General features: G+C 39.4%; 3 protein-coding genes across 4 annotated transcripts in view; all 3 read left to right on the top strand.

Annotated features, from left to right (window-relative positions):
* The first annotated feature begins 72 nt into the window (after positions 1-72).
* LOC107220621 (SPARC) lies at positions 73-6,963 on the top strand. The gene is made up of 6 exons (XM_015659289.2): positions 73-365; positions 4,055-4,137; positions 4,726-4,908; positions 5,002-5,220; positions 5,345-5,695; positions 6,494-6,963. Exons 2-6 carry the CDS (start codon positions 4,063-4,065, stop codon positions 6,548-6,550), a joined length of 885 nt encoding a protein of 294 aa, XP_015514775.1. The 5' UTR covers positions 73-365; positions 4,055-4,062; the 3' UTR covers positions 6,551-6,963.
* Positions 6,964-8,149: 1,186 nt separating this feature from the next.
* On the top strand, positions 8,150-11,577 carry LOC107220620 (histone H2A.V). 2 transcript variants are annotated; one of them, XM_046735251.1, is made up of 6 exons: positions 8,150-8,259; positions 8,405-8,482; positions 8,764-8,877; positions 9,673-9,802; positions 9,986-10,051; positions 10,207-11,577. In XM_046735251.1, the coding sequence occupies exons 1-5, from the start codon at positions 8,257-8,259 to the stop codon at positions 10,045-10,047; spliced, it is 387 nt and encodes a 128-aa protein (XP_046591207.1). In that variant the 5' UTR covers positions 8,150-8,256; the 3' UTR covers positions 10,048-10,051; positions 10,207-11,577. The 2 variants fall into 2 exon arrangements, with proteins under 2 accessions (XP_046591207.1, XP_015514774.1); XM_015659288.2 differs by having other exon boundaries at positions 9,986-11,577.
* Positions 11,578-14,606: 3,029 nt separating this feature from the next.
* The window catches only part of LOC107220619 (cadherin-87A), a 164,068-nt gene continuing 156,859 nt past the window's right edge, over positions 14,607-21,815 (top strand). The window contains exon 1 of the mRNA XM_015659287.2: positions 14,607-15,287. Coding sequence (XP_015514773.1) covers positions 15,262-15,287 — 26 coding nt within the window. The 5' untranslated portion in view covers positions 14,607-15,261. The remainder of the gene's footprint in view (positions 15,288-21,815) is intronic.

The following is a 21,815-nucleotide window of genomic DNA, read 5'->3' as shown; positions in this document are numbered from 1 at the left end:
CAACAGGCAGCCAAACATATAATAGCTACGACACGCTGATAAGCCCACAAAAATTTATAATTAGGATAACAGTCCTCTAATTCGGTTCATCAATTTGTGGAAGAGAAATAACGAAAGGAGAGGCATTCGTCTGCACAGTTTGTGTCGCGAACCGTTTTGTCTCTGTCCGCGTATAATAAATGTTTACGTAATATACATTCGCGTAAAGCGAAAAGACAGTCCGTATGCTAATGAGATCAAACGAGGGTATGTCAGAAGGCGGCATGCAATCATCTCAGTTTACAGAAGGCCCGAACTAGCCGTCAGTCGTCGTTGGTCCAGCCAGCCGATAGGACAACTTCTCTGCGGTACTTATCCCGGTCAAGGTATGACTTCCTTCCACAGTTCTGCTATGATTTGAAGTAGTTATAACTGTTCAAAATTTTGTCGTCAATTGAATCGCTGATGTTATTCATTTTTACGGAATAAAAGGTTTTCACTGTAGAAGTACTGTTTTACAAAAAAATAAAAAACGAGTACATCGTCGCTTGATGATAATTTGAGTGAAAATGTTAACTTTTATTTGTATCTGACTTTTGTCTGTAATTATACTCAGAATTGCACATGGTTATTCCTATCAAAAGAAGTCCTTATTTAAACAGATCGTTCAATGTTTGAAAATTCTTCCGTATATTTGAAAAAAAAAACGATCTCACGCGTTGAGCAAATGAAATCTAGCTTACTTCGGTTATTCAGCACGTAATTTTAGGCTTGGTTGCAAGTCTGCTGTCAGGTTGCATGAAGTGAATATCTGTTATCAACTGTCAAAAAGCGCCCGGTATTTCGCGCTTCTTTATCCATGAAAGCTTAGCAAAGTGGTAAAAACCATGCACCTCACTATAACGTAGCAATATGAGAGTTGTTCTCGATTATAGTGTTCGTTACATTATAATAAGACTCTGCTCATGTCGTACTAGATAAAAAAATATGTATGTACAGTGAAAAAAAATATATATATTTCCACGTGCCAAGTACCGAGACCTTATTCTTATAAATGCCTCAGTTCAACAGTGTTGAGCGAGATTTACGAGTATTTCATTTCCTTCGGAAATGAAGCACATTTGTTATCTGTGATAGTGCCACTAGGTCGGTATTGATGCTTACTTATCATTTCGTCCTCCGCTGCACAAACTGCATTCCATGTCAGTTTGCAATTCCATTAAAGTAAATCTTGAAAATAAGTCTTCAATTTTTCTGACAAGTCGCTATGCATACGAAGCGTTCTAATATCTATCGAGAAATCGTACTGAAATGCAATTCTCAGGAATACTACGTCCTTGCGAGATTAATCACTATTAGCTCACTTAATTATTTCAAACGGCAAGTAGGTATATGGTTTAGTACGTGAACTGAAATCACGAGCATTGTGTTTCGATATGCTGTAACAATCGTACAATTTTTTGTTCAAAATTAGTACGATTCTTCCAAGCATGAGTTTTGATTTTCAATACACAGCTAGATTTGAGATCGTGGAAAAAAAGTCTCACCATTACTACGATGTGATTTGATAAGTATAACATCACCAGATATAATAATGAGCAAAATAAGGTTTGCAATGCTGTGAAATGCCTGAAACTGAACGCGTGATGTAATCACCATTCACGTAGATCTAGAATGATATCGTTCCTTTAACAGTAACATTTGATAAAAAAAAAGTAAAGCTAATAACAATAGCAAAGAGAGGATGATCCTCCATCGTCCTCTACGGTTCGATGACCTAAAGAAATGTATAATTGCAGTTGGTTTGCAACGATCGACGTACAGTTTAATTAAACATTACCCTATATATATACTATATATGTATGTATGTATGTATGTAACAAGAGCAAGATCTCCTCGTCACGATTAGCTAGCACGAGTACTTATTTGCGAGGGTGCCGCGTTACGCGTCGCTGTATTCCACGAGGAAATAGCAATTGTGTAAGATCACAGATCCATTTCTGCTGTGTATCACTGCGCCGCTCTCGGTATCTGGATTCCTCCGGACCGCGCTGAGCCCGCACGCGGCTCTTCGAGCTTTCGTGCTTGCATCCAACTCAGCTAGTATTCATACGCACGGGCGTTACTCCGGGAAACAGGTCGACCAGTGTCTCTTGAATTCCCTGTCGCCGCCGACGCCATCCGTATCAGCGTGCCTCTCCCTCCTTCTTCCTTCATCTCTTGGCCATCTCTCACTTTATCTCTCGCTCCTTCTCTGTTTCTTGTCAACGTATCTGCGTCGGCCGTTGAGATTTCTCGGAGGCACATGGCACACGTGGCGCACAGCTCGAGGATCCGACGCGTCGTTTGCTCCGTAAAAGGACATCTGCATTACCTCGAACAATGATGACGTACATTCGAAAGTTGAATCCCACCCGTCTTTTACAGATAATCGAGCATAGATCCGTTCTTTCAACTATCAGTTGTAATGCGCCTACACCTTTATGACGTGGACGTTCGCGTCATTTAAAATCACGGCCTCCGGAAGCTACCGACTTAAGAAATCTATAATTCTATTACGACATATTATTATACGTATCACGTATAGTGCATGGTTTATTTATTCCAACTCGAAAGATTACGCACAGTCTGTTCGCAACCAATAGTTACATATTATATTATTGTGTACGTTGAAAAGATGGGGCATGTTTTTTTCTTTTCTAGCCTAGCAAAATTCATTTTGAATCCTGAGAACTTGTTTGCGTCGTTATCGCACCGCGTTCATGTATATAGATCACAGTTCTACTATGTATGCATATGCACATCAAAATGTACATAATATCCGGATGCAAGGATCGGTACTTGCTCTACATACAGTATAGTACATGCGAATCCTTGCACGATATTGCGAGTGATTTTCTATATCTGCGGTACAACGTCAACATGGCGGCGATACCGTGCTGCACAACGTTGTCGTTGTCCTGTGGTATTTTTCCGACAGTGTAGGGACTTATTGGCAAATATTTTTCCGTTAATAAAAACCTGGATCGGTTATCGGTAAGCCATACAAATTGGAGAGCTTGACAAATATGTCATAGTCAATCTTACATAAACAATAAACCGAATCCGTCCTTGAAACTACTATCGCTCGAGAATGATGCTAAGTTTATTTCAATCACGTATTCACGCGTGGCTCATTGCCGAAATTGGGTTATCGCCTTAAAACTGCGATTAATAAGAAACACGTATGGTATGATATGGTTAGATATCGCCCCTCATATTGACCCAAGATGGCCCGAAGATAGTTTACAATGTCCTATTTACTTCAAAATTATTGCCAACTTATAGTCATATGACCTCCAGGCACTAATGCTGTAGGAATTTGTAAATTTTGCACTGCTTCAAATGACGAATGGAAAAGAATATTGATAATCCTAGAAACGTGAATAACGAATAATGTTGCAAAGCATTGATCATACTTTTAGAATTAACCGATGTAAGAAAGTATCGTGATCTAGTTCAATTGCACAATATAATATACTTCTTACAATCTTAACTCGCTCTTGTTAGTACTAATAAACTGCTGGCATGCCTGCAACAGTCATTGAGATGACACAGTTTGCAACTTGTTAAAACAGAACACGATTCTGTGCATAAACATAATGTGTAATCAATCTGTACTCGTTCATAAATCACACTATGAAAATATCATGAATTATACTTGTCATAATCATACAGCGCATTTGTATGATGGCCTACTGAATATTGCATATTCAAGTTCATCATACTGCTGCTGATCAACAACTATTGTTCTTAGCTTGAACTTTTTAGAATATATGTAACAAAAAAAAAAAAAACTGTTCCGTCGTCTTTCTTCAACGGTATATACTTCCGGCATGAATCCTAATCCGGAGCCAAATAATTCGGAAAACATTTTCCTCGTTATAATATTATATACGAATCCGCGAATCATAGCTATAAGCCGCAAGTATTGTCGCCTATTGCACAGTTACACGTAACAAGCAGCGATAGATAATTTATACAGAGGCTATTTCTATGCACTTCTCGTGTAACAAGATTGCATCGAATTTTACAGAGGTCACGATGAGGGCAACGACGCAGTTGCTTCTGGGGACTCTCTGCGTTGCTGTTCTTTTGCTCTCGGATGTTTCCGGAAAGGTGATTAGACTCAATTATATACAGATATATCTATGAAGTTTTAATTTTTTAAAACTATTTTGTCATGTCTTTTCTGCAACAATTTTTAATCCTAATCGGTCACTCTGGGTGAATTTACCGCAAATATTTTTCAAACTCCTCGTAGAGTCCCTGAGTCGTGAAAATGGGCCTCGTGGCGCCATTGTTCACGCGAAATTAAAGGCCTTTTTTCGATATTTTTGGCACTTGCTTCAACATTGCCGACGTTTTACAATATTTAAACAATCAATTTTGGATAGGTAAACAAAAAGAGCGTTTTCTGCGATCCTTGAACAATGCCTAGATAAATTTTTTAAAACTTTTAAGAACTCATTATTGAAGCAAAAAACACTTTTGGGGTAAATTTCACCCAGTGTGACCATTACGCGATTCTGCCGAGGTGTGACCGACTAGATTTAAAATTCGGCGTCGTTATTTTCTGCGTAATTAATATGTTCTCCTTGTGCGTATATGCTCGTATCGAATTAAGTGTTATCAATTTAAGCGATTGCATGACAGCTATAAGTTATAGTCATATAAAATTACTAACGATGACTTCTACTCAAAAAGCATCACGGCCATCGATCGGAGTCGACACCAGCTTCTGAAATCGAGACTCAAGATGTGGGAATCAACGAAGTCTTGCCCGAAGATATAGAAGACAAATACGAGGCATTCAGCCCCGACGAAAACAATCGTTGGAAGTACGACCCTTGCATGGACAAACACTGCAGCGCTGGACGCACCTGCAAGGTGATCTTTATACCTTATACCTTAAAGTTATAAAAATTGTTCAGGAAATATGGTAGGAATAGTCTAACAATGTGACATATCTGTACACGACAGCCGGACGATGACGGCGTTGCTCAGTGTGTCTGCGTTGAGGAATGTGAACCCGAATCGGATGCTCGCCGCAAAGTGTGCACCAATTTGAACGAGACGTGGTCGAGTGACTGCGAGGTTCACCAGGCACGGTGTTTCTGCGTCACGGGTGACCCGAGATGCAAGGGTCCCGAGCAGAAGCACGTCCACGTCGAATACTACGGAGAGTGCAGAGAAATGCCGGTAAATTTGACAACGTCTTCCCGATATCGCGAGTGAATTATGCTGTATTATACCGATTGCGAGGGGCGGAGACGAAGCGCATTTGAAATTGATCTACCCATTGTACTTGCAATTCGGTTTGCAGGAATGTACCGAGGGTCAAATGGCCGACTTCCCCCGACGCATGCGGGATTGGCTTTTCAACGTTATGCGTGACCTTGCCGACCGCAGAGAGCTCACGGAACACTTCTTGGAGATGCAACAGGCCGCGGCACAGAACTTTACCATTCGTTGGAGAAACGCCGTGATATGGAAGTGGTGCGATCTCGACGGTAGCCCCCACGACAGAGTCGTTTCTAGACACGAACTTTTCCCCATTCGAGCTCCGCTTATGGCTCTCGAACACTGTATCGCTCCCTTCCTTGACGCCTGCGACGCAGATGGCGATCACAAAATCACATTGCGTGAGTGGGGCAAGTGTCTCGAAATCGAGGAGGTGAGTAGACGTCTGGAACAGATAAAATTATTCCAAAATTTGAATCTCGACTAGGTCATTCGGGCTTCGAACCACGCACAAGTTCGAACCTTCATCCTGTTTAGTCAGCGTATGCATAATTTTTGACAAACTCGCAAGTTTGAAAAACTACAGCTGCAGCTATTAATTGTACCATGTGTACGGCTGAATTTCTCATACGTTGGCTTATAAGTGAGCCGACTTCCTTCATCTGCTGTACTGTACATGTATCAGTTTCACGGGTCGACTAATTAACCCTATTTACAAGTTGTTTCCCCTGTAATTTCCTTGAGACCCATCAGTGCCATTGCCGAGTTCAGCCCACAGTATTTCTCCCCTCTTCAAACTCTACCTCGATTATCCTTGAAATAGCTTATCCGAGCACTTAACGTTACCGGTTTCGTATTTAAAATTTAACGCTCCAAGTTCAGAATTGTTAATTCGATGCGGTGTTTCGAAATGTAATAAATTGTCATTGCATTATTAAAATATACGTCTCGATGGGTTAAGCCTCAGGTAATAGGTTTACCTACGGTTTTCCGGCCCGTTTATATAACGCGACGATAGCATTATATTATACGTATACTCCCAAATTCTCACCACTTAATGTAAAACTTGTACAGTTTCAATCCAGCTCGTTAAAATGATGTACAATGTGTACAAGGCAAGCTAAATTTATTTGTCTCACGCCATTCTATTTTATTTAATATTCTATATAAATTGGAAGCTAAAACAAGCGGGTATTACGTGTGACATGATATCGGTATCTTTTTTTTTCAGGATGATCTGGACGACAAATGCGGTGAATTGGTCGAAATGGTGGGCGAACAAGATTAGAATAAGATAATTTCATTACCTATTATAATACGCCTTGATGTAAGTAAGTTGCGGCCGGAATAAGGATAGAAATTTATTTGACTCACACCATATGACATGGATACGTAAATAATAATATACGGTTAGGTAAGACAGAAGCGCGAGATAGATGGCATACGTATGAGTAACTAACTCGTCGTGTCATCGCGCATATCCATTTATCTTCAGTCTGTCGTCTCTTCCTCCGTCTCACGTCTGCAATACAGAATTCGTCAATAATTCGCCGCTCCCAATTTACGTCGAGGCTTAAATCTATTTCAATGTACGTACTATAAGAACTAGGAGAGGAAGAATAAACGGAAAGGGAAAACCAGAAAGAGGAAAATAATTTTACTGCATTATTAATCAATTACATAAATGCATTTTTACTGTAACGAAACCATTTTCTCTCCTTTTTACTATAACATAATATAATATAACATACGTTATGGGTTACATAAAATTTATCCTAATAAAATGTATACATAACTATAGAATAATTTCAACCATTTGTGCCGAAAATAATTGCTCTCATGTATTATTACCGTACTTGTTTATCGCCGTTTTTCTGTATGAAAAAATCATTTTTTACTCATACAAAAATGGTGATTGATATATGATGGTTCGTGGCCATTGTGTGATGGCACTAGTCAAGTCTTCTATTTTTAACGCATTTTCCGTCTGCGGAATGGTTCATTAAATTACCGTTCGTATGTTTAAATATTCCACCGAGTCATGCTGCGTAACACTAATTGATAAAAAATGGTTGTATACCAATTTTTATGGAAATCGGTTTAAAATTGAAACTTATTCAAGTTTTTCCATATATAATACAATACCAGAATTGGCATGATTTTTTTTTCCCATATGTATGATACAATACCAGTTGACCGGTTAAACTCCTAATACTTATCAAGGTTCCTTAGTGCAGCTCATGTCGTCGAATATATATAATACACACTTTTGTGTATTTTGAACAATAGATGTTGAATCCCGGGTAAATTTGTTTTTCTTTTCGAGAAGCTTGAGTAAATAAAAATTTCCGTATTAATTATCCGGTAAAAAATATTTCAAGCAGATTCTCACTCCACGAGGCGTGAGTAATTGACACGAGTTTTTTTTATTTCGTACGAGGTAAGCGGATAAGAATTAAATTGAAGTTAAAGAATGGAATTTCGAATGGATTAACGATTATTTTGCAAAATATACGATACACTCGCTCCTTGAATATAAAAATTAACTTAACGAAACATTCAAGATGTTTGTTATAGACGAGGTCCCGCCGTCGTACCCGTGATATTAAAATATTAATTGCAAGTGAAAAAATAATTCAATTATCGTATCGTCATCTTCGTCGGGAAACATACGAGCATTCATGAATATTGTCATTGTTTTGTTTCTATGTATTGCGTTCGTTAAAGTCTAGTATTTGAAGTATTTCAACGGAAAACGGAACGCGAGGAGCGTCCCTGAACATTTTACCTTCGGCATGAATCGATAGATAGCGCGGCACGCGGTCAGAGTAATCAAAAGGACGCGTTGCGATTGGCCGGCGGTGGTCACGTGGTGTAGTTTACGGGACGCACCAGCAGCGCCAAGCGCGTTTGGCGGGACGGCGATTAGACGGTGGCGTCCGTGGTCTGTGAGTCTATCTTGTAGTTGTGAACAGTGAAAGATCCCGTCGAACAATGGTGAGTATCCGCAAGTTTTCGGGGGAAATCTCGGCCATCCGTGGATGAAAGTGACACCGTCGTAAAGCCCGGTGCCTTGTGATTGTGCTGACAAAGTTTGGCGTTCGTATCTTGAAAATTAACCCTGATTTTCCTCTGTGAATAGGCTGGTGGTAAAGCGGGCAAGGACTCTGGGAAAGCGAAGGCAAAGGCCGTCTCCCGTTCGGCACGGGCTGGCTTGCAGGTGAGTTTACCATCCTCGCATTTATCGCCGGAGCTCGAAAATCGTACCGTTTCACGGCAGCAGCCTTCAGGTGTGCTGGGAAAATTTTAAATACCAAAATCATCGCGTATTGTTGAATATTTTTCAAGTCAAAAATTTGTCCGCTTCGATCTGTTTGATGTATTCGGATCAGTCGTCAGATGCTAGCTGGTAGAAGCGAACCGAAAACATTGACCCTCTCGGTATCGATGCGTAACGTCCATTATTATTTATTTATTTATTCGTTTCCCTGTTCCCCTTAGTTTCCCGTCGGAAGGATCCACAGGCACTTGAAAAACAGAACGACGAGCCATGGACGTGTCGGGGCTACGGCCGCGGTCTACAGCGCGGCTATTCTCGAGTACCTGACGGCTGAGGTGAGTTAAAATACGAGACGAAGGTGCCGTTGGTGACGCCGCTAACATGGCTGCCGTTTCCCGCCTTTACGACAAACTCGTAATTCCCCGTAAAAAAACAATAATTCTACGATAATATAATGGAATTACCAATCAGAGGATAAAAATTACGTTGAACTAAAGTTGACAGGTAATATTCGCAGTGTTTATACTCGTACTACATTTACGTTACAACGGTAACACATTCGGCACAGTGCAGCGGTCTCTTTCATGACGTAATTTAGGCGGGAAAGTGCATCATCACAATGGAAAAAGACCACTTGTCTTTTCGCCGCATTGTTATTTATTCATTTCATTGGCGTGATTAAAACGTTGTTACTTGGTAGAACTGAACAGAACCTAACTTGCAAATTAACCTGAATCCATTTTCATTCCCACCTTTATTGCTAAAAATTTACTTGTGTCTCTGAAATCCAAATTGGCCATTGCTTATTGACGGTAATAACGGACCGTAGGCTCATGAATAAAGACAAGAACTATCTAATCGTACGCATCCTTTGATTTTACATCAATTCCATTCCTTTATACACATATCGGTTACAGTTTCATTATTCCATCATTCTAGCAAGCAATTTAGTAGGAAATTTAAGGAATTAAAGGTAATAGAATTCGCATCTCAGTTGCATAATGTAAATATTTGTCATTTGAAATATATCAATGTTAGACATTATTAGAATACACTGTGGGATTCTCCTTGGTTCTCTTTAAGGATATTCGTTCGATAAACAATACCACTGACAAATCTTGTTAATTCAGGTATTGGAGTTGGCGGGAAATGCGTCTAAAGATTTGAAGGTGAAACGTATTACCCCAAGACATCTACAGCTCGCCATTCGTGGTGACGAAGAGTTGGATAGTCTCATTAAGGCAACTATTGCAGGAGGAGGTAATTGCGCTGTTTTCATTTTTAATGTCAACTCTGTGCATTGATTATCCTCTGAAAAGTATTCACAGCCAGCATGCGGAATACTTGGGCTAATCTCACAAAATTAAGATCGAGATATTCACTGAAATAAGCAACGAGTGAGATTGTGAATCATCTTTCACATGCAACTCTTTTATTTTCCAGGTGTCATTCCACATATCCACAAATCGCTTATCGGCAAGAAGGGATCACAAAAACCAGCATAAATTAGTAACTAGCTTACACGTTTGAAAAGATAAAAAGATAAACACATAAAAATAAAAATTAACAGTGACTGTTGAGACAAAGTGTACCTACGTTACTATAATGATGGAGGGACTGGCGTGATATATATAAATAAAAAATATTGATATAATTTAATCTAGGTAATGAGACGAAGGAAGACGAAAGAATACTAAGCATGATGAGCAGGCAGATAGAGAAGAGAAATAATAGCAGCATTCGTTGGTTAGCGGGCGATGTGTTGTAGCATGGCTCGCTTGATATTGCAGCCATTTTTGTGTTTCTTCGACTTCAGAATATTTAATATAGAATAGCTTGACTTTATTTTTTACGTTTTGAATGAAACTAGTATTTGATCTTTCGTATTAATCACATCGTCTCCCTTAGTAATTGTTTAAAACTGTTCTATTTTTGTGCAAATGCAATTATCATTCGTTAATCTGAAGAAACGAAAGAATGTGTGTATTTTTAAACAGATTATACTGCGAGGGTTACTTTCAGTAATGGAAATTAACACTTATGTCTTATGTAAACGTATCACATTGTAAGAAAGAGTGTGGGTTTAATGAAAAAATTATAATTTCCTTTTAGTTTTGTTATCTATTTCAGTAGTTGTATTAGTTATCGCTCTTTAAAAGTAATCTGAGCTTTATCTTGCTGAGGTATTTGAAAAAAATGCTTATCATACTTTGGAAAAAATGAATTTGTCTCCTGAGATAATTGCGACTAGGTCTGCCCGTACAATTTTTTGAAAAGTCGTCAGTACTGACGTTTATTACCGCACAACTGTAATTGCAAGGATAGGTTCAAAACTAAATGGACTGTTTCTATAAATATTCAAGATATGCCAATGTACATATTCTTTGGAACTGGTCGTGTAGTTTTCGTACGAACTTTATTGCAGAAAATATTTTCGATGCAATTACGTATACAAATTGGGTTGTCTCGACCATCTGATACAGGTGAAACAGTTGTTTGGAAAGATTTGAACCGAATATTTCTGCTGGTTCAGGCGGCTCTTCAATTTCTTAGCGGTGTCTTCTGGTTCTGTGATAGTAATCGTAAAACCTTGATCTCTCGTTTATCGTATCTATTTTAAAAGAGAGTTCATTCCGCCTGACTAAAGGTGTTACGTTTTCACGAGAATCGATGGAAATTATGATTAAACAAAATTGTTATATATGTAATAGTTGGGAGATTGTATAGTTTATGCTTCTGAACCAGACAATTGCAGTGAAAAAATGATCATTCGGTTTAATTCTAATAAACGTGTAATGTGCATCAGAATGTTTCGCTGCATATCGTAAACACAGTGAAAATGCTGACGCGAATGCGCGTACGCGATTTCGAATTTTTCGAAATCGATAAGTACATGGTTAAATATTTTTGGCTTTGTCCTTACAATTTTATTTTAGTTGCGTACCGTAACTTAGCGTTATTTCCAATAATATTACACACAACACCAGCCATATGTAAAACATCCATTTTCACAATAAAAATAAATTTTACTATTACTTGCTAATTCATCTCGGTTGTGTTTAGAATGCGTGATGATAATTTACTGTAGTCAGATCTTCTCACCGCTCGTATGTATTTCCCTGTTGGAGGAAAATTGAATTTTCTTAGCCGCAATTTTAAATTGGCCATGATTGGAAAACTCGCCGAAAGCGCTTCTTCTGAATTTTGTTATGTATGGCAAATGCGAAAGTGATTAATGTGTTAAAAAACTTCAGGAAACTGAAATTTTTTTTGAAAGTGAAAGTTTTCTACAATATACCGTTAACCACTTTGTATTCTAATCGTGACGCGTTATTTTGAATTCAATCCTCAGAGAATATTTTACTTTCTGCATGTTACATCTTCACCGCATACCTATGGTAGATTAGTGATTTGAAAATCATCTGGAGGCAGTTATATGCAGTTATTTCTCGCTCCGTAACTCTTACAAAATCAGAGAAGTTTCAAATTACAACTTTGTATCTATATCAATTACGTGACTGGAGAAAACTAATCGCAAGTAAAATAGTGAAACATCTGTCTTAAAAAATTTGTGCAGTGTTCCAAAAAATGTAAGTCATGTGTGATACGCGCGTATATCCGCGCTTGTACGATGGCATCAAAACCCACCAGCGGCATTGTGCCGGACGTAAATGAACATGGTCGTAAATTGAATAGTGTATGCATCTATAGGTCAGTATTTCCGATAGCTTCGACATACGAAAATTGGAATTGATAACAGTTCGGAAACTGTCTAGCCGTTACCACACCAGTATCATGATGCGAAAGTCACATGCGTATGTAGTATCAAAATTCAGATTGGTCCCTGGAGATCGAACAAGTAGAACGTATGTAACGCGCGGAGCACTGTTAGTCTAATTAAATGCGAGTTGTGTGCTATGCCGAAATGCCAAGATGAATATATAATACAGAAGGCATCGCATGCTTGACGTATTTTTCATACACTGTGATTAACACCACCGTATACATACTTAATATAAGACTTTTATTATGTGTGTCGAGTCGTATGCTCATCTGTGAAATTCATCCTGCAAGAACTTTAGATCGATAGAAATTGAATTAAATTTTTGATACTATCTTGGTCGTGATTGCGTTTGCTGAATCAAATGCGTTTGATATCAAAGACAGGAGTAACCGATTCCTTGATTAATAACTGGCACGAGGAGTTTTCCAAGTCGAGTCGAATTATTGCTAATATGTCTTGATAGATTCGCGGGTCGCTGGCTGTTCTCTTACTACCCTGGCGAAAATAATTTCTCAGATTTTCTACGAATTTTCAGGGAAATTTGGACATTTCGTACAATTATGTATAAAAAATGGTTTTCGTACGAAATTGTAAATATACACAGTTGGTCATAAAAACTTGTAGATGTTCATAAAAATTTGTATTTTTTCAGTAAAAAATTTACAAGATACAATTTTTAACGAAAATTAACAATTTTTCTCGAAAAACTATGCATGTTTATAATTTTGCACGAAATAATACGAAATATTCCAATTTCTGTAAAATTTCATGGTAGCAGAAATTTTCACCAGGATAATCTAGACCTTTTAATTTCCGTTGAGAATTTCATCACGTCAAACAACAGTACACAAAAATGGTAATAAGACAAAATTTGTTCTTCAGAATTCGTCGAGTGTCATTTAGAGAATCTTAGTTTTCTTGTCGAGAGCGCGTCTCAAGTGTGTCAGAAAATCCGGTCTCTGGGGCTACGAGGATTGTAAGATATGTAGATACCGGTATGACCGCATGTGTACAGTTATCGGCGACATGGATTATTTTTAGTGTATGTCTCGTGATAATTGTAGCTTCGTCACTTGCTACACAAACTCCAAATGTCATATCATTTATAGTGGTGAAAATGTGATGTGAGAAAAATGTGTAAATTCTGCTGGTGTGATCAACATTTCGAGGTACTTGTAAAATTATGAATAAGAATAACGGATAGAACGTGACTTTTGTCTAGTGAGTGTAGAAGCTGCTAAGAGACTTTGTTTGTACAGATGAAAGGCATACGATACAAGTATTTTCGTATATCGTATACACATAGCTTAGCTGGTGAACCAGCGATGATCCGAGGAAATATAGGCTTATACTGTCCTTAGATTAATTTACCAGCCAGTGTTGAGTAAAATTCGAAATTTTTATTTTTTATTCTAAAAATAAAGTGTGAAGCTTCATGAAGGATTACACAAATGAACAGTAGCGGGCTGTTCGACGCTGTGCTATTTGTCGTTTCGACGCACCTTTCGATAAAATTTTTTATAATTTTCCCACCAATCTGCTCTTTCTTTGAGTCCGCATGTGTATTATTATTATTCTGTTTCTACATTTTGTTCGCGATTATGTTGTTGAAACGAACTTTATTTTCGATTTTTATCCATTTACGGAATACAAATTGTGGGAGACGCGAAACAGCGACACTGGAGACACGTCGTATCTTCACGGTAAAACAATGCTGATTACACATTAATATTCAGAATGTAATTTAAGCTGAAAAATCCGTAAAAAAAAACCTTGATTAACCGCCAAAAAATACGAGGCGGAACAACTGTTCACCGGTAAAAAAGGGATCGTCAATCGCTACATAAATCGCGAACGCGTTTGTTCGTTATCAACTGAAAAGCGCGCTGTGACCACGCGTTCGCTAATACCCCGAGCAAAAATCAATACGTAAAGATCTCCCGCGGGAAATACAGACAGAGATAATACAATCCCTGAACAGAGGAGGTAATATCTTTACTCGGTGTGATAAAACCCCCGTTGAACTTAATTCCTGCAATCCCCAAGACGATATTCTTGCATAAAACCACCGCAGGCTTCGCAAAAATAGTTGCATCACGCTCCTTCGCCTCGTGCCGCAGGTACGACAAACACGCTATTCCCGATTTCACGGCAGAAATAGAAGAGGGCGAGAAAGATGCGACGGCTTGGCGTCGGACGGTTGGCGGGGTGGGGGGGAAGGCCGGAGGGGGGAGAAGCCTTTCCAATCCGACGGAGCGCAGCAGTTCGAGCCCTCACAGCTCGAGCGGTGCGCGCAGCTGCGAGGCTGCGTTCCCGGGCGTCCTAGTGTCTCCGTCTTCGTCTACGTTTCGCGACGTCGTTCATGGTCGTCCCTTCGAACCGGTTGATTTCGCGTTTGCCCACGGTGGCGTGAAGAACACTCCCCCGTCCGACCGACTCCACCTAGAGCGCAGTCGGCGTTTTGACAGGTTGTTTACAACCCTGCCTCTTTCTATCTTCCCTTATCGCGCGATTCGCACGCCGCAAAGAGGAAGTACAAGTACGGTTGTCCAACTCACGTGACAAAACAGTTGAATCGTGAATTTAATTACCAGACAAACACGAAGCACGAACATTGCACAGTGTCGCACACGTGATTGATTGATTGATTGATTGTTTGTTCCTCGGTTTATCGTGAGAGTGGTTTATATTTAAATAAACGGAAAGTTTCGGGAGGGATTTGTGGTGGTTTATTCGTTCGTACGTACATCAAGGTTTAGAAAAAGTGTTGCAACAAAATAAATAAGTACATAAATAAAAGTGACGTTCAAACTTCCGGGCAACGATCCTGAGTCTACGTCATCTCGAGGTGAATGCAGTCATGTTACGTCGTCACGACTGAGCTTCAACTCCACCTTTCAAGTGCACCGGCAGTTTGTGCCATCCGCGAGCAGCAATGTGCGCTCAAACTCAACACGCGTGGTAAGTCTAAACAGCTTGTTCACATACGTCAGAGTTCACCCACCTAAGTGTCGCATTGTATCCACGTTACGTTTTTGGCATTCGCGTTCCCACGAGAGTTCTCTGAGGAATCCCGAGACGCTCGTTCTTTATTTTCACCGTTATGCACAGTACCCGAAGCAGTAGGCAGCGAGCGTCTTCTCGCATCTTTTCGACCGGTTTCATCGACTCGCAACAGCTCTGTTTTTTTCCATCACTCTCTTAACTCTTCCCACTTGTCGCATACCTGTGCATGTTTCCTCGTTACTTGGCGATGAATTCACCATATGTTCCGTTAATTGCAGCCTCTGCTATTTATTCTACATTGCAAGGGACGAAATCGAAGAACAAAAACAGAAATAAAAAGTAGCAATCTATCCAGACGCCGTTGAGAAACACATCGAGTATTGTATCGTCACGCGTCGCGCGGTCTTTTCGTACCTGGGGCATAACGTAACGCGGCATTTATATCCTCGAGATTTAATGGCCACTGCGAGGCTGTGAAAAAGGTTCGTAGTTGTACCAAGTACCAGATCACGGATAGATGCAGAGTTGCCGCCGCTTTATAATCTACCCACTCCGTACTTTCACCTCCGCGACGGAGGCTGACGTCTGGTAAGCGACCTTGTGGCGCAAATATCTCTCCGTCTACTCACAGCTATGATGATAACAATAATACCATTGCGACGATATTCGAATAATCGGAACGATGCCGCGGTGCGGAGAATCAGCGACGATTATAAACGCTGATCGTACGAACCGTCCGAAACGAAGATCACGTCTAGGCGGTCGGGACGGCATGGCATAAGGAATCCTGCAGACCTCTCTGCAACGTTGTGTTATTCGTATTTTTACAGAGCAGGCCGTATGGAGTGATGTGTGATCCATCCACCCCGCGAAGGCGAACTGCCGATTTCTCCACGGCGGCGTACAATTCGCGATCAATGGGCCATACATGCCGAATGTATTATACGGGTTCAATCGGGAAGCGTACGTGCCCAATGGGCTAAACGGAGACTCGAGTGGTGTGGCTTATTGGTGCCCGCGAAACCAATGCTCGCGTGTTCTGACGTTATTTACGCGAATGAGGGTGAACGCGAGTGGATATAGATAGCTGTGTACGCCGAGGGATGGTGCAGGGTTGTTGTAATCTGATTACGGAGATTCTGGACGGCCTGCACGGGAGGGTAGAGGAGGAATTCTTCCCGTTGTTCGAGAGCTCGCTCAGCTCCTGCAACGTCTTGTTAAAATATTTTTCATGTCCTTATTCAGGGTTCGTACGCACAGGGAAAACCTGGAAAACTCGGGGAATTTCTTACTGCAGGGAAAAGTCAGGGAATTTCTAATCTGACGTAGAAATAAACTCGTTCTCATACAAAGTACTAGCGATCTGAAGAAAAAAAAAAAAAAAAATCCTACTCAAAATTTTGTTTCTTTCGTCGACGCATCACTTCATACATTCTATGTATTTTACTCAATATTTACTAAACCTTTCGTTTTTTCCTTACGGAGAATCGCAGGCCGTTGTTTCTAAATTGATATTCATATAGTAAGTTAATTACTAGGTAATATTGAAGGTACTAGTATTAATATGTACGAAAATTTTCATTAACCAGCGGCATGTTTCTTGAAAGGTGTTACTAGAAAAATCCTATTCTATACAAGTCAGGGAATTTCAGGTTTCAAAAAAGCGTGCGATCACTGAATATTATTTTCTCTTATGTTCTCAACTCGCTCACGATATTTCCGATCTTTCGACGTTCTGTTGTATCAAATCGAGGAGTTTACCTTCAGGCTCACAATCAGATAAAATGAGTTTCTGCCGATTCAACGGTATATATTATATTCTTCGAGCCCTCTCTGCTGTGTATCTTGCATAGATTTGTTTCTTCTTCTTCAAATTTTTCAACATTATTGAATATGGTTGTACACAAGAAATTTATTGCGAGTGATGTGATCGGCTGTTACTGTTGCGTACGAATTATATGGGTAGGTTTGTACTGTTCAGTTGACGACACCTATCATTTTTTGTTCTGATGATTTCTTTTTCCATATCTTTATTTTGTTAAATATGAAGGTTTCATACATGTATCAACGGAACTCGGTACAATTAATCTCACGGTAATATACAACTGTAAGTATATACAGTATATACGTTTGAAAATACATATAACTGCTGCAGAGCGAAGATGCAGGGATGAGTAATAAAGGTCAATCGTTTATATTTTTCCTCCAACGGAAGCACATGCCTGCGGTATCGTGTCGACGGTGATAATAATTCTTCTCTTTGTTTCATTCGTTTGTTTTATTTATATTTAATAGAATTCCAAATCCTTTCTTTACGTCCACGTAATCCTTTCGAAGAGAATTGTCAACAAAATTCGAATCAAGCAACGAACGGTTATACCGGGCGTTAGGTACATACAATACCGGTATACATAATGTAATTAAAAATAAGGTCGAATATTAAGGTACGGAGCCAGACCATCTTTCTTTGAAAATTCACGCTGAGGAGGGAAATTTTTCGTCGCTGAATGCGAACCTGCGTTCAAGAATTCCCGTATATGATGCTGGGTTCAAACGACGAAGATAATCTGCGCGACGTTGGTAGGTAGGCGTACCGTAAGACGAGCGCCTAGCAGTTAATTGATCGCGTTAATTAAATTGACTGAAATTAGTTCCGCGAGCGACGCGCCGAGCCCGATACAGTGCGCTGATAATGACGTGTACGGAAAGCATGCAGCTCGAGAGAGACGTCTGTCTATTCATATTGCGTATACGTCTACGTATAATACGCTGCAACGTTACTCAAAATGGCCGCGCTTAACTCACCTGTCGTTCCGTTACCTGGGTCATCGACCACTCGCACTTGGTCGTACCTGCCTGCCTTATACCTCGGCCACTTAACCGATACCTCCGGAGAACGTCACTTTACAAATTCATAAGTGCTCTCTGTTTCCCTTCAATCGTACTGGGTAAGCAATGGTCTGAAACACGTGGTGCGTCGCTGTTGTTGCAGTCCGACTGCCTCGACTTCAGGGTGCCCTCGATCGGCGAATTCGAGGCTTACGCGCACATCCCCAAATACCGACGTACACGTATCTCAAACGCGAAGAAGGGCTCAAGAGCTCCGTTCTACACCCAATTCTGAACGAAAACACTCCAATTCATTTTCATTTGACGCAGAAATAAAGAAATAGCGTAGATCCTAAGAAATCGCAACAGTAAATTCGTAGAATTCATACCGTTTCTTTATTTCTGCGTCAAATGAAAATGTGTTGGAGTGTTTTTGTTCAGAATTGGGTATAGAATGGGGCTGTTGAGATCTTTTTCGCATTTCAGATACGTAGACGTAGATATTTTGAGATATACACGTCAACGCGTCAACACCTCGAAATGGACCAGGGCTCTCCCTTAAACGTGTCTAGGCGTAACGTTCATTTCCGGCCGACTCTTCGCGCCTTTTATACTCTATCTCTACGAACTACATCGCTGGATGAATCGTCGTAGGTATCCGTCCGCAAGACCGAGCAGTCATACCACGGTTTTCCATCATCTTCTCAGAGTCTATCCAATAAGCCTTTCGCAAAGCTGTGAAACGTCGTAACAGTTCAATCCTCGGCTCTTTCCCCGAGGCGATGTAAATGCTTCTCATCTTATTGTTCTGGATTTTTATTTCACCGCGTTGTTATTATCATCTGGCCGTTAAATTTAGGATACAAAGCTCAATGTTGTACCCGAGGTTTTCACCGAAGGGGGATACAATGTTTTAGAGCTTTTGACAAAGCCCTTGTCACATTCATGATGATCCTATAAATTCCGGATTTGTTAGACTTGCGAAGGGAATTTAATTTTGGAACTGGTCGTATATGTCACTAACAAAATAATGCTCAATCGAGGGTTGGTCGGTGGTTTAATGAAGGAAATTGATGACAAATCGTATATGCAATATTTCGATGTATTATGTATTTATGTACTATCCTTTGAACAGAAAATTACGTCAATTCCCATATTTCTTTTGATCAAAATTCTATATTCCCCGAACGCCTGTTCGACAGATATATTGCGTATATGTTCGACAGCATATTGCGTATAAAAAAAAAATTACCTTGCAGGTCTGAAAACTTGAAAGCTCGAAAAATGAAAAATCCTGTCATATTGTATCATTATTAATATCCCTTTTTCCTAGACACTTCACATTATATCTTGATAAGTTTTATTGCTGTTGGATACCGTGTTAAAATTTACATGTGAATTGCTCATGTTTTTCAAAAATGTTGAATAAAAATCGGGGTATAACCGGCTATACAAGTTATGAATGACAAGAAAGTAAAAATAATGGAATTTTCAACCGGAAACATTTTTTTTTTTTTACCGTCGATCGCTCATGAAACAATTTCTTGCGTGTCTTGATGTGTGTTACAAAGCTGCATTCCTCGGGAATTTTGAAGTACCTTGAAACACGCATGGGTGATGTGTCGACTCAGAATGAAATCATCTTTACGTCACGCAGGATGGTTTCTCCGTATGAAGTTTAAATTTATCCGACATTGGATGTAGGTAAAAACGTTGGCAACAAAATCTCATTTGCACCACTATTATACGCGTATGTTGAACATCGTTTTGCAAAATCGTTGCAAGGCTCGTGTGATTAATGATACAATGGTAATCTACGGGATGTACTAATTAAATTGTTATTGCGGACAGCAAGCGGCGGTCGAAAATTTGAAAATCAATCGCTATTTCATCGGCGGGAAAAAGGTAAACTGCAATGCCAACTTGGCTTGAAAATTTGTTGAAATTTTCAACGATAAACATATTTTTCGCTAATTGATAAAGGTGGTGCAGTCTGCTTTTTGTTGTAACTATACAGCGCCGCATGAATAGAATCTCATATACAAGCGCGAACAGTTCGCGCGCCTTGTGTTAATTAACGCGTTGTTTAATTACAAGAACTATGTAACCCGTTCCGTGTGTACAAATAGATTATATACGTATATAATATTACTACTGTGCGTGTCGTATAGTTGGAGCACCTAATTTATACTATATAGCGCAATAATTGGTATCATCCTATTAATGGAATACATACTTTTTTGACACCGGAAGGAAATACCCACTTGGTTACGATTGCAAATTACGACATTCTTCGAAAGAGTGTTTTTTTTTTTTTGTTTTATTAGCATTGTACTATCAACATTTTTTCACGGATTGGTCAACAAAGTATTTTCGGTTGAGATGGCAAAAGTTAGAGGACACTTTCCGATGAATATTTCAGTCTGCTACAACTAATCGAATGCTAGTTTAACGGTTTATCTAACAACACTTCCATGTATTGATTTAGTGAGGAAATTTTTCTCAACTAGCAACAACAACAACGAAACAAGAACTTTTCCGAGTATACTTAGCCATCGGAAAAGTGAAAGTATCAAGAAAAAAATACTCGTTTACCGCGAGTATCCGTATGTATTATTTTGATTTTTATTAGTCCTCCAGTTTGAAAAATATAGTATTATTGATAAAGTACTGCCAGAAGAAAGTCTGTCGTTTAAATGAAGTTTAACGGTTTTTTTTTTTTTGTATACACAAGTGTTTCTGATTATCACTATAATCGATGCCAAAGTTATTAATGTTACAAAAAGTACTTCTTTCCTCATCAAATTCATTCGCGTAAAATTCAACATTTTTTTTTTTTGCTCTTTTAATCATGTTTAACTCAACACCTCAGTATTTACTTACAAGCAGGTTATTCAGTCATACAGTAATTTCTCTGGTGGCAACGGTAAAAATTTTACCTAGCAGTTATCAGGTACCTACAACGTTTGAAAACGGTCAAAGCTAGACGTTTGTCTCTGACTCGGCCCAAGTAACGGCACTCGTTGCCATACCTGGTTGTAATATTGCATGACGTAGACAGTGTGCCGTAACAACGAGGCGAGTTATACGTGTCGTGGTGGAATTTGTAGTCGTGACTTAAAAACCTAACAACAACAACAACATTGATAATAATCAACGGACATTTTTTCACAGCTTCGCGTGGCTCCTCTATGTTGTAACTTTCTTTTTGTACCTTCTAATACCTGGTGTGCCGTTAATTAGCGTGCGTATTATGTCGCCGTATTTTCACTCCGAAAGGTGTGAAAAGAAGAATACAACATATACCTATTGCCTAGTGTATGTTTTTTAAATATGTTATCCGGCCATTCATGAGCATTCACCATGGACCGTGCAGTCGTTGCAGGTTTTTCGTTGAACAGAAGTCAATATTTATCGCTCAATCGTAATCAGTTTCAAGGTACCTGTGACGATTTTTTTTTTTAACAATGAAAAATAATCATATTTTGGAAAAAAAGTCTGTTCCAAGCATTCTTAGTTTCACTTCTATACCTACGATTCGTGTGTAAAGCAAATTGTGGTTTATATTGAATACGTACATTTCGTTGCCAGTAAAATTGCAAATCAGTACGATTTGGTGCAGATATAAGATAAACTCTTGTTTGACGCATCGCA

The sequence above is a fragment of the Neodiprion lecontei genome, chromosome 3 (assembly GCF_021901455.1).
Source record: "Neodiprion lecontei isolate iyNeoLeco1 chromosome 3, iyNeoLeco1.1, whole genome shotgun sequence".
Classification (NCBI taxonomy): Eukaryota; Metazoa; Arthropoda; class Insecta; order Hymenoptera; family Diprionidae; genus Neodiprion; species Neodiprion lecontei.
Note: the sequence above shows the minus strand (reverse complement) of the source record. Positions and strands in the feature narration are given on the sequence as shown.